The sequence below is a fragment of the Mytilus trossulus genome, chromosome 4 (genome assembly GCF_036588685.1).
Source record: "Mytilus trossulus isolate FHL-02 chromosome 4, PNRI_Mtr1.1.1.hap1, whole genome shotgun sequence".
Classification (NCBI taxonomy): Eukaryota; Metazoa; Mollusca; class Bivalvia; order Mytilida; family Mytilidae; genus Mytilus; species Mytilus trossulus.
The window spans coordinates 28,052,292-28,066,257 of NC_086376.1; the positions used below are offsets into that span (position 1 = coordinate 28,052,292).

Genomic DNA, 13,966 nt, shown 5'->3' on the forward strand with positions numbered 1-13,966 from the left:
TATAATTGTGGATCGTCTTCTTCCAGATACTCAAGTGGCAAGGGACGTAATTAACCAGGCTATACAAGTATTCGCTACTTTGACATGTATGCAGTGGAAACCTCACACATCTACTTTAGAAATAGAGCTTGGGCACAAATCATACGTTAATTTTTACAGTGGCAGGTAAACTTGCACCATTCATGAATTGATACGATGAAAATAAGTGACGTTATCCTATCAAAATGAACGTTACAAACGATGTCGCATCACCATTTATATGTTTCTTTCATCATTTTGTTGTGTATTCGTTTTTCTTTTGCTGAGCATGTAAGTCTTTAGCTAATGTTTTCATGTCTTTTTATACATAGATTCATAAAATTGAGAACAATAGTCTCAATAAAATAAAGAAAAAGATTATTTGGAAAATATTCACAGAATTTGGTTGTTTTAATCAAATTACTTGAATGATCTGTATTTTAGAAATGGAGAAAATGTTTTGTTTCAGTATATCAGGGTTCATCTTTTTAAACATGAGTACACGACAGTGATTATTTACATTGTAATGGTATAAATAAAAAAAAAAATCAATACTAAACAGAATTTTTTTTTAACTTGTGGCCACGATGTTATGCCACAAACATATGGTGTAAATATTTTGTTAGTACACCAGATCCAGATTTCGACAATAAATGCCTCTTCAGTGATCAGGGATGGGGTAATCGTAATCTGTCATCGTAATCGATTGTAATTGATTACATTTTTTTTCAAGTAATCAACAGTAATCTGTAATCGAAGACATTTTCGATTACATGTAATCGTAATTTAATCGTTTACAGCAAAAATTTGGATGTAATCATCGATTACATTTCGATTACTTTAATAAAAGTTTGATGAAAAATGACCTATTTCAGAGGAAAAATATGTTTGATATCACTTTGTAGTATAGATAAAATATTATGCATCAACAATACTTGAGAGTTAAGAAACTGCCTTATTATTATCTATTGTCTCAAGCTGCATTATGAGTAACCAGATCCCCATCCTATATTTACTATATATCTGGCTTTTGAAACAAAAGGATGTATGTGCTTGTCAATAGTTCTTGACAAATAAGAGCTTTAATATTTAAATAAGAAAATAGATTTCAAATAATAATATATATCTTAAACAAGAAATGTGTCTGTCTTTCTTTAAGTTCTGTGCTACATTTTTTAAAAGGAGTAAGCTTATTTGTATTAAATTTCCTGAAAATATCATTTTCAATAAGAGTTGAAATTAAAGCTTAGAATAGATAAACAGTTGATTTCTTAAATGTTATGATATACTTGTATATAAATCAAATTAAAAAAGAACACAAAATCCTTTTAACAATGAACCAATGTCAATGCATAGCAATTCTTTTTAGAAATAGATACATGTATCCCTTTGACACTAATTTAAAAGTTAAAATTTCAAGATTTTTTAAATATTTCTAATCTTCATCAAGAGATTTGATCTAAAAACAGCTATTAACTTATAATTTAGAAACAATGCTTTGAATGATGCATTTGGTAAAGATCTTAATTTCTACTATACAAATGTTGAGCAATATCGTTGTGTTTTACTCATATTATTTTTTGTTGAAATGTTGTAGTATGTAATTGACAGTAATCGATGACAAAGTAATCGATTGTAATCGATTTCATACTAAAATTTGAGTAATCACAAAAATCCTTCATGTAATCGATTATTAATCGATTACATTTGTCAGTAATCGTGCCCATCCCTGTCAGTGATGTTAGGGATCGAAACGGTATTTGGAATGCCATATAAAAAGTACCCTCATTTTTAGAAAAAGTACCCTCATTTTTAAAATCCTGACTTGAATTTTAAGAGTCAATATAGGATGAACAGATCATATAAACCGGAGGGAAAATATGATACAAGCCCAAACAAAAAAATATAAACGAGTCTAAATTGAAAACTACGCTCAAACCTATGATTGTGTTGGATAAAAACCGCAATTTTTATACGTGTGCATGTAAAGCAAATTTCGTTGTAGAAGGGTCTAAAAACAGCACAAACAACATTTTCCAAAAGACCAAAGAATGAAAAAGTATTTTTAAACAAAACGCATTTGACTAACAGGTCGAACAACTGATGTTCTTTCACCTGCTGACTGCCATTGGCGATGCCAAATAAAATTGATCACAAGATGTAACAAAATGGATCTTTTTTTTTTTTTATAATTTATTTTTTTTTATTCATGGATTAACAGGCATTTACATAAATTATCTATAGTGGCACATAATAAAGCAAGCAAGAAAAATAAGCATAATCAAGCAAAAAAGAGTAAACAAAAATAAATAACTTATAATACGATATGATATAAATATGGATGAAGTATAACATTTTCATCAAAAAAAATATATAGTGATAATGGAAATTACATTTCAGGCACATCTATATAAAATAGTTCACTATTAAATTAATTAATGATTTTATCCCAGGGGTTCCAGTACATGTTATAATCTTTCACACTCATATTTTTTAAGGAAATATGTTTTTCTAAAATCAAATTTTCTTTGATATAGTTTTTAAGTCCCTCTATATGAGGTTTTTCCTCTCGCATCTTTGATCTGTATATAAAATACTTAACTAGTAAAATGACTTTATTTTTTATAAAATTTAGTTTATAGTTATCATAAAGACCAAACATGACTATATCTATATTAAGTGGAATTTCAATATGTGTTGTTTCAAAAATCCAGGCATTCAGATGGTGCCAAATGTCTGCTACAATATGACAGCCCCACAATAAGTGTTCTATGGTTTCTGGTTCTTCCTTGCAAAATGTACATAAATTACACTGTACACGGTTCATCTTTAAAAGTAAAGTATTAGTACCTAAAATACGGTGAATAATTCGGTATTGAAACCAACAGAGCTTGGTATTTTTTGAAATTTTAGTGACACAGTTATGGATTTTTTTCCAATCCCCTATAGCTTTATTTAATATACCCTTCCATTTTCGCTCAGCTGCTATTACAACTGGTATCGCACCTAGATTTAATATATTATACATGTCTTTTGAACCTTTGTTTGATTTGAAAAAAATGTTAATATTAAAAGGTAACAGAGCTTGTTGTTGTTTTTCCCTTTCAGTGTTGATTCCCATAGATTGTAGCCATTGTGTTAATGCTACTTTAATACCATAAAATTGTAAAAATGTGGGTTTAAAAGAATATAGCTGTTCAAAATTTTGATAAGACAATATATTTCCTTGCTCATCTAGAAGGTCATTTACAGTCCATACCCCGTTTAGTGCCCAACTTCTATAATAAACACTGACGTTATCAATTTTAATGTTCTCATTATTCCAGATAGATGAAGATATGACTTCCTCAAAATAGCGAGGATGTCGGAATCTCGACATGTTTTTCCAGGCACAAATAACTTCTTTCCAAAAAACGTTATCTAATTTTTTAGTTGTTCCAAAATAAGCCAACTCTGTAAAATTTATATTTTGTGTAGCAGTAAATAATTTGACCCACTTTGAATTTGAATTAAATAATCTTCTAACCCAGGTCAATTTTAGTCCTTGTATAAAATTTCTTAAATTAATCATTTTTAAGCCACCTCTGCAGTATTCTTGACATAAGAGCTCCCGGTTTACCTTGTCAGGTTTACCATCCCAAATGAAAGCATAAATTTTACCATTGAGTTGTTGTAGTACATTTTCATCTGGACTTGGTATGGATAAGAACAGATGATTCAATTTTGATATAATTAAAGATTTTATAATAGTTATTTTACCAAACGGAGTAAGCGACTGTTTTGACCATTTTTGTATAATACTTTCTATTTCCTGAATTCGAGGAGCATAATTTAGATTTAACATTCTATCCAAATCAACACAAAAAGTGATACCCAATAATTTGAAGGTACTGGAACCCCATTTCAATCCCCACTTTACACATATTTTATCTTGACTATGTTTTTTACTTCCTATCCATATAACATTTGTTTTATCTAAGTTAATTTTCAGTCCTGATATCTCAGCATAGAATTGTAAGATACGGAGGGATGCATCTAAAGAAGAAGGAGATCCATCTAAAATAAGTGATGTATCATCAGCATATTGAGACAATACAAACTCTGTATCATCTATCGTAATACCTTTAATATCATTATTATTTCTGACTAAAATGCCAAGTATTTCTGCACATAGCAAGAAAAGGTAAGGGGACAAAGGATCTCCTTGTCTACAACCTCTTTCCACACGAAAAAAATCTGACAGACAACAATTTTGAGTAACTGTTGAAGAAATATTATTATAAAATGTTTTTATCCAGTTCATCATGGATTCTCCAAAATTAAAATATTTAAGTGTCTCAAATAAAAATGACCAGGAGATAGAGTCGAATGCTTTTTCAAAATCAATCAAGAGTAATATACCAGGGATGTCATTTTCCTCTGTGAAATGTAAAATATCGTATATAAGTCTACAGTTCTCCCCAATAAATCTCCCCGGAATAAAGCCTGTTTGGTCAGAATTAATTAGTTTATTAAGAACCGACTTTATTCTCTCTGCTATACAGCTAGATGCTAATTTATAAGTTGAGTTTAAAAGGGTAATAGGACGCCAATTTTTTAAAAACTGTCGTGATTTACCTTCCTTTGGGATACATGTAATAACTCCCTGCTTCTGTGTGACAGACATTTCCCCTATTTCATATGCATCATTTATTGACCTGAAGACAAATTTTCCAATATCTATCCAAAAAACTTAAAAAAATTCTGCTGTGAAGCCATCTGAACCAGGGCTTTTATTATTTTTCATCCTTTTTAATGCTTGTGTTAACTCACTAAAAGTAATATTACCTTCTAAAGAATCTTTTTCATTATCTCTTAGTTTAGGTGTTTGAAATGGTAATTCCTCTGATAGATTGACATCTTTTATACACTCTTGTCTTCTGTAAAGCTTCTCATAAAATAATTTTGTTTGCGTCAATATTTCTTTTTGATTTTCTACTACAGTGTTATCATTAATAATAATTTTTTTAATTGTTTTATTTATAAAATTTTGGGTTTCTAGGTTACAAAAATAATTAGTTGGTCTCTCTCCTTCTTCAATCCACTGGGTTCTTGACCTAACATATTGACCTTTAATCTTGTTTTGTCGCAAAATTCTAAGTTCACATTTTTTAATCTCTATTACATTTATATTGTCCTCAGTGATTGTGTTTTGTTCTAATTTTTGTATTTCTTCTGTAAGTTTTTTTTCCTGTTTTACCCTTTCCCTTTTTATATATGTCGAATAAGAAATAGTCTTACCTCTGATCTCATTGAGAAGTGTTTCAAAAAATAATTGGTCACTGATTGTAAATTGTATATCAAAATTATCAATAATACTGTTTAAAGCATCTCTGTTATAACCAAGCACAGCATATTGCTCAACTGTGCTAATAATTGTTTTTTTAATTAATTTTACATATTCAGAATCTTGAAGGAGAGAGTTGTTGAATTTCCAGAGACCTCTGCCTTTTATAAACTCATTTATCTTTAAAGTCAAAATTACTGGTGAATGGTCAGATCTGTAGCTATTGCCAATGTTTATATCACATATGTCATCTATAAGGCTTTCAGAGATCAAAAAGAAATCTAACCGTGATTGTTTAAATGGATTTTTTTTTCTCCATGTAAATCTTTTAAGATCAGGGTATCTCTCTCTAAATGGATCCACAAGAGTCTTATATTTTATAATTTCTAAAATTTTATCCCTAGATTTTGGATTATTTATATGTTTATAGTTATGGGTATCTAGGTCAAAATTCTGAACAAGATTAAAGTCCCCACAAATCATACACAATTGATTATCAAAAAAGTCTATGGTTTCTGTTAGTTTGTCATAGAAGCAAGGATTATCAGTATTCGGCCCATACACATTTATCAGAGTAAATCTCTTTTCTTCAATATTAATATCCAATCCCAACAAATTGCCATCCTCATCTTTTTTAACTTGGTGTATTTTATATTCAAAATTATTCTTAAACAAGATAGCAACTCCTCGTTGATTAGATGCGTAAGAATTGAAAATACATTGACCTTTCCACTGGTTTCTTATCAGGGTTTCATCTTGTTCTACAAAGTGTGTGTCTTGAAGACAATATATATCAAAATCTTTTGAATGCAAATAATTAAAAATATCCCTCCTTTTTTCTCTCATTTGAAGTCCTTGACAATTATGAGACATTATTTTAATATTTTTACCCTCCATTACAATAATAAATCTTCAAAGGATTGAAAGTGGATAGCTGCCAACACAAAGGAGTGAAAGGTTTAGTTGAGATATCAGGACTGTTTACATAATGCTCTATTTGCTTCAAAAATATACCATATATGTGCCAAGTAACAAAAGTCCATATTTTATATAAAATATATACATGAAATAAACAAAAACAAGTTAAAGGGAAGCACATTTAAAAGACTAAGATATTTCATATTCTAATGCAGATTTACACTTGTGGTCAAGGGGAGATAACTTAAATTTTTTTAGTATATGTAAGCTTTAATGTATATTGATCTACTTCATTATTTGTAATACATGTCATTATCTTGACACCTTTATCATAAATATATATTCAAATTGGTAAACTCTATTATACATTTGAATAATGAACAGGATTAGTATGGCAAAAGAGAAGAGATCAAACAAGAAGCACATTACCACAAAATGTCCATTGTTTTGTGCTCTCTCATCTGATCTGGTCAAACTTGCCTAAAATTTATATCACCATCAGCACTGCATGGTGTCATCTATAAGTCACATCTCAATGTAAGCTTACACAAGGCAATATAAAGATGGATAAAAGAGATCTAAGAATCACCAACATATAATATCAGCTCACTTAAACTGACAGTGATTTCCTCTAAAAATGCATGCTTGATGTATAGTTTAAATCCAAAGTTTTTGTTTTTGAAATGTAGAGTTAAGTGATAATGATACATGAATAAAGGATATAAACTTCATTGTATTTTACTTGAAACTATGGATGTTCTGACCGTTAAACTGTTGAGATGTAAAAAGATTTATATCTTGCGTTAAAAAATTTGTAATCATGAATTTCAGTAATAATCTTATTGGACTGTTTAAGAAAATTTTGTCTTACATTTCTGTAATTGTGTATGTCCAAGTTTTAACCATAATGCTGCCCATTGACTAAGCTATACCTCAAGCATACATTTACTAAATATAATATGAAACAAGCAATACTAAATCAACAAATGTAGCATATAATATTACATATTGTAGCATATCTATAAGTATCTATAACAAGCTATGACATGCATTTACTAAACATATGAAAAAGCAAAACTAAAACAACAGATTAAGCATTCATATAAATGTAGCATATAACTATATATAACAAGCTAAGGCATGCATTTATGCGGCAAAAAGAGAAAGCAAAACTAAGATGGCAAAGTAAGCAAATTGAACTATTCTGCTAAAAGCTTAATAAAAAGAAGCAACCAAAATGAACACAAAAACTTTTTTTTTTTTCTTTCTTTTCTATACTTACTTCAAATGTTCATATCAAAGCCTGCAAAAAGATATCTAACATTACAGCATCATTGATTTACTAAAATTATAGTACTTTTTTTCAATAAAGATTAATGTAAGAAAATATGCATGATATATGCACTGTAAACACAAAGCTAAATTAATTATTACATTTTGTATTTGTAAACTATATTTTTCTGAGTGTATATGTATATGTTACAGACAAATAAACAGTTATTCCCATAACGCCCAATTTTCTGTGTTGTTTTTACGGGTCTCTAAAGTCATATGGGCCCCAACAAAATGGATCTTAATATAAATTTAATACTAAACGGATTTTTTTTTTCAAATTGAGGCCACGATGTTATGCCACAAACATACGGTGTACATATTGTTTAGTACACCAGATTCGGATTTCGACAATAAATGTCATTTCAGTGATGTTAGGGATCGAAACGGTATTAGAAAGGCCATATGAAATATGTTTATATATAATTATTTGCAACGTTAGTTTAAAAGTTGGACCTAAAGAGTTTTACATTGATCTTTAAATGTTGTATGTAAAGGAAAAAAAATATTCTTAAACTTGAAAAGGTAAACAATCTCTAATTTGATTACAGACACATATATGTCCTATCTTCACAAATAAAAAAATAAACTAGAATTTGAGATTAATTGCAGATGGCGATTCCCTTTCAAAATCTGATGAATCAAGTTTAAAAGAAAACCTTATATCACACATTTTCTGTTTCTTAGATAACGAGATTGATTTTGTCGCTTGAGCCGGTACGGCGAAAGCAGGAAAAGCAATCAGGTTGAGATGACCAATGATAATCTGTTTATCGCTATTTTACCTTTGCAGACGTTGTCAATTGCATATCAATTTCAGTAGCAACGCCACGTGCCTCCCTAGTTTAGAGTTTAGAGCTTAGAGTAGCATGACATGAAAAATTATCAAAAGAAAATCAAAGGAAAAATGCACAAAATAGTGATAAACTAGTATACAATTTTTCTCAAGATTACAATAGTTTTAACTTCTATATGTTTTCATAATTATTCAAGAATTTTTCGTTCATTCATTTTTGAAATCTGCAACCTAGAATCGTATATGCTCAAATATTATAAATACTGGTATCTTTAATTGACATATCTTTAAAATTATATTCCTATACAACAGGTGTAATTAAAATTGCAGAAATTTTGAATGTTGATTGGAATAATGTTAGCTATACGAAGATACTATGCAAACTGAGAATTTCGTCTTTGTCAGACTTTTAAGTTTTACAAGATTTAATGCATCGAATGATTTGATATTTAATGACTGAGAAAAATTAATTACATCAAAAAATGATCGCATTCATAATAAACAACGTTAGAACAGACGTGTTTGTTCCCGGTCTTGTAAGACATCAAAAACAACACTATAAGACAAAGATTTATTCCAAATTAAGCAAAGAAATTAAAATATTTAGCCATTTGGTTCAATGAAATCCATATATGTACATGTATATAGGTGTTTATCACATACAGCCCATAACAGAGAAGTGATCGAAATGATGTTTCTTTACCGTCAAAATTAGCTACGTTATCGACAAACTGAATTGAGTAGTGACCGAACTATTGGTACTTTAACGTTAAAAAGATTGACAATGCTGACAAACTTGCATGTGTCGATAATCAAGTTTAGTACCAATAATATTGAAAATAATTCTAATAATATGAAACAAAATATGTCCATGCACCATTTCGATTGGGCGAAAAGTAGTAATTTCGCCAAAGTCAGAACAGAAAAAAAGATTTATGGAAGGACGTCTTGATAGTATTTTACAATTTCCTTCACGCGTAGTTGGGTACAAGTGTCCTAGTAGTGAACGCACTCGAGTATGCGTGCAGTGAAAAGTGTACTCTTACGTCGGATACCGGGCAGTTTCTTTGTTATATCTGTGCTTTATCAAATGCATGTACATGTTAATATTTACTTAATATTAAAAATGTACAAATTATTGCTGAAAGTCTGTTCAGAGTTTCTTTCTTGTGTATGATTATTTTATTTTTCACATGCCTGAACTCATTGACGATAATGTAAGGTGCTCTAAAAGCATAGATTTCTAGTTCGGGTTTGAAAAAGAAATTTCGCCTTTTCTTTGGCCTGTTTTGTACATTAAGTTTAACAGATATGATCCAATGGACATTTTCACATGGTACCTTCGGTAAATAGGAAAATGAAACGATATTGGGTAATTTACAGAGAGACCACACTCCATCCATGAGAAAAACGGAGGGAATTTAAAAATCTAGATGTCTCCACAAGACTTTCAACAAGGCCTTAGGGTTTAATCTCACTCCTTCTGAAAAGCTCTAAATCGTCCTAACGTGTACATACGTTTGGTCATCAAGAGATTCTGGTTTCTCTTTTTGTGTGTCATAAACATTCAATTCGGATTTGAATTTAATTTACCGAGACATTTCCGTACATTAAATCTTAGGACGGTCAGAACATTTTAAGGACGCAACAGATCGAAGTACAATTTTAGTAATACATAGATGTGCAATAGTTCAGCTCATGAAGTTCTAAATTTTGAATGTTAATTTAAAAAAAAAAAGAAATCTCAAAATGTCCGTTAACAATGAAAAAGTTTGACCATGAAAAATCACATATCTAAAAAAAGCAGTCGTTTAATTGATTATAAGAAAGTTTCAGTATATCATGTCAAATTTATTCAATTTGAGAGTTTTCTTTTAGTTACAAATGTAGCTCCATGTCTGATGGTGAAATAAAAATGAATGTCTCAGAAAGTGGTGAATTAGTTTCCATTAATGACAGATGAATCGGGCAAAGCTTATAATTTACAGTAAACAGACTACTGTTACATTGACACACTCGTCGAACTGTTTAAAAAATTTGTTTTTATGATAAAACATTTATATACAAGTTCATTTATAAATTAATCTGAATTTCATAGCGCGTCGTCACAATAATGAAAGTTATAAAAACAATCTATAACCAGCAGATCTATACTTCTATAAAGAAAGTATTCTGGTACAAAAGGGTATTTATTATAAAATGGTCCTAACTATGGAATAGATAGTTTACCACAGAAATCTTAAACGGAAGTTTCGATAATTTTAAACAGAAGAGATTCAAAAATAAATTTACTTAAAATAAACACTGAAATAATTTTAATACCTCGAAGGTGTAAAGAATAAACCAACAATTTCAATCTTTAAAAGTGTCTTCATTGCACGAACCGACGAGTTCATGTTTACAGTAGAAACAGTGGATGTGACTCCAATAAATTCATTATCATTGTAGTCCTGAATATGTATCGCTTAAATAAAATTGATAAAGATTTTATCGAGGTCGCACCAACTGTTTCTACAGCTAAGATCAGTTACATGTAACATGATCTCGTCGATTAGCACGACGAAGCCATTGTTTATGACAGAACACACATTCTAGATTATGTATTTTTGTTTCCGTCAGTTCGAAGGTATTTGATCATTTCAACTCCTTTGTATTTCATAATATGTGTCATGAACAAAGACATATGTTCGATTGAATAATGATTTCCTTCTAACAAATGATAGAAATTTCGGAGATCCCGTATTTGATCCTTTCCCGTTAAAATGAAAATGCCAATGACAGAGGTTGATTATAAAAAATGTTTTACTGTGTTAAAAAAACTTCGACTTAAACAATGAAAACTTACACGTTGGACATGAAATATTTTGTTGATGAAGAAAATTAAATTATGCCACTTCTGAAATAAGTTTGTCGATAACGTAACTTATTATGACGGTAAAGAAACGCGAATTCGATCACTACTCTGTTACGGGCTGCTTTTTGTTATGAATACCTTAGGTTTTGCATATGCAATAACCTCATAACTGCCCGGGGCAAAAAAAGAGATATTGATATTGTGCCCTGTTCCTAGTGACGTGACGTCATTGCATCCTTAACGACACGTTTGTGATAAATTGTTTTAGACTTTACCTTTCATGTATCGTTATTGTTATAATTGTCCTTTTTCTTTTTTCTGAAAAACTTAAATATGTGATAAAAAGATTATAACATGTCTTTTTTATATTGGCTATTATCCTTCGACCCATATCGGTCCTCTGCTAAAGCCTCGAGGCCGATATGGGAGTCTCGGGATAATATTAGGGTCAATATGGAAAAGGGCATGTTATAATCTATACTTATCTGTAGAATTGAGTACCTATATGTATAACGCTACACCTTGACCACCTTTGACAGTGTAGAAAGACATGTCACATTTTTCACAGTTATGTAAGCACAATACAATTTCCTGGCTTTTTAATGTTTTACCTATTTCTAAAACCAGGTGTATTCTATATTTCCCACATAAATGCCTGCTTCAAGAAAGCAGTAAAACATTTTTTTCTCAACATGTGTTTTAGTTTATGATTTTGCCATTTCATAAGGGACTTTCTGTTTTTTTGGGAGTTCGGTATTTTTGTTATTTTGCTTTTTAGACCATCGTTTACATTGTAAACATATTACGTATCAAGGATATTAATTATAAGTTTTTCTTCTTTTAGCGGATGTACGTCACATGTTGGTAGAAGTAGTGATGGAAAACAAGGTTTGAGTCTTAGTGCTCCTGGTTGTCTAGGGGTATGTAATGAATTTTTTTTGTAACACATTTTCCAAGTCCCTTCACGAGTCCCTTCCATGTAACGTTTGTACTTTACTGTTTTACTGTTTAAGAATAATTCAGGTCAATTTCTTTCTAGAGAGAATGTTTAATCAATAAATCAAGTCAAAAAGGGAATCGAAATATAATTTAAAAAAATTGTTAAGTCAAAAACGGCATTAAAAAAAAAGTTCTATCACTCACCTGAAAGAGAACTGAACAATTGAAAGCCGACATTGTATAAGTTCTTTATTACGTGAGGATTGAAATGACGAAAAGACATAAGAAAGGCATAACAAGTTAGTGTTAACTCTGCCAGATAGTTAAAATCTTAGTTTCTTACTAATTTCAAAATATATCAACGAACCATAATTGATTCTAAACTCATCAAAGATACCAGGATTAAAATCTACATCTAATTCCAGTCACTGTTATCTCACCTTCCATTGGACGGATACGTTCATAATCAGATACGACTCAAAAGACAAAAGAAAACTTTATAGCGAAGTTTGAGATTTAATGATATTGCTGGCTTCTTGTTCTAAAAGAGAACTTTCTTGTGAAGTTTGTTTTATATTCATGAAGGATCAAGAGAACAAAGTTCATCCCATATGATTCCAAGTGTCTGTTGATATACATGTAACAAATTTATTGTTTACTTAACTCAAAACTTATCTTTAGCTTATCTGTTCAAGTTCATTTCTAATCGTAGCATATCCTCTTTCCAATAAGTATGTCGATAACACTGTTCCAAATAAATTGAATTCATAGATTTTATGAGAAGATAGGCATTATATAAAATACGATTTACGGTCACCATCACGAATGGATTTTTGATACGAAACTGTAAACTCACTTGTAACATGCTTTTATCTTTACCCAATGTGTTCTTTTCGTAATTATGAACAGCGTGTACTCGAATTACGGCTGATAAATTCATAGGAAAAGACGCCTACCATGTTGACCTACCACTACTTTAAATTAATGTGATATTTTCAGTTATTGTTGGTTACATTGTTACTTTGTATTCTTAATCAATTAACAAGAGTTGAACATCTATACATATTGGTTTATATAGTTCAGTTTTCAGTCAATGTTTGCAATTGATCATCAGTTCCTTTTAGACACATTTCTCTCAGCTAATTAAGATATGTTCAGTTTATTATCATACTGTTCAGTTGTTTCTATTTACCCGTTAAAATCAACTGAAAGTTGATGAACACTACTTGATTGAGTGCAAGCAAAATGTATAAACTGAAATAAATTTACAATGACAAATTACATATGATAAAATTATCTTGAATTTTAAACAATATCTTATTTTTTAAGCTTAAACTTTTAAGACATGCTACAAATCAAAATAAACGCTTATGACTTACATTCATCTACTACGAAAAAGGTTACAATTGGCATGATTTGTCATTGATGTATATATTTGTTTAGCTTGGAACTACGTTGCATGAAATGTTACATGCTCTAGGCCAATATCATGAACAGAGCAGAACAGATAGAGATGACCATGTTTATATAGATTACAACCAAATAGGAGTAAACAAAGGGGATGCTAATTATGGAAAGTTCAACACGAGAGATCTTAATCCATATGATTATGAATCAATAGAGCACTACTCATTAAAAGTAAGCTATTTAAATTGATACAGTTTTAAACCAATAAAGTATTTACATTAAGCAAATAGCATGAAGAGTGTATAATGGGTAGCAAATACAACGTTTAAAAATCAACAACATACATGTTACTCCTCCATATACATAGTTATATCTC

The 13,966-nt window shown here is 30.1% G+C and overlaps 1 protein-coding gene across 1 annotated transcript in view; it reads left to right on the top strand.

Moving 5' to 3' along the window:
• The window catches only part of LOC134716539 (apolipoprotein(a)-like), an 83,663-nt gene that overhangs the window by 17,767 nt on the left and 51,930 nt on the right, over positions 1-13,966 (top strand). Inside the window, exons 7-9 of the mRNA XM_063579548.1 lie at positions 27-165; positions 12,089-12,164; positions 13,627-13,821. Coding sequence (XP_063435618.1) covers positions 27-165; positions 12,089-12,164; positions 13,627-13,821 — 410 coding nt within the window. The remainder of the gene's footprint in view (positions 1-26; positions 166-12,088; positions 12,165-13,626; positions 13,822-13,966) is intronic.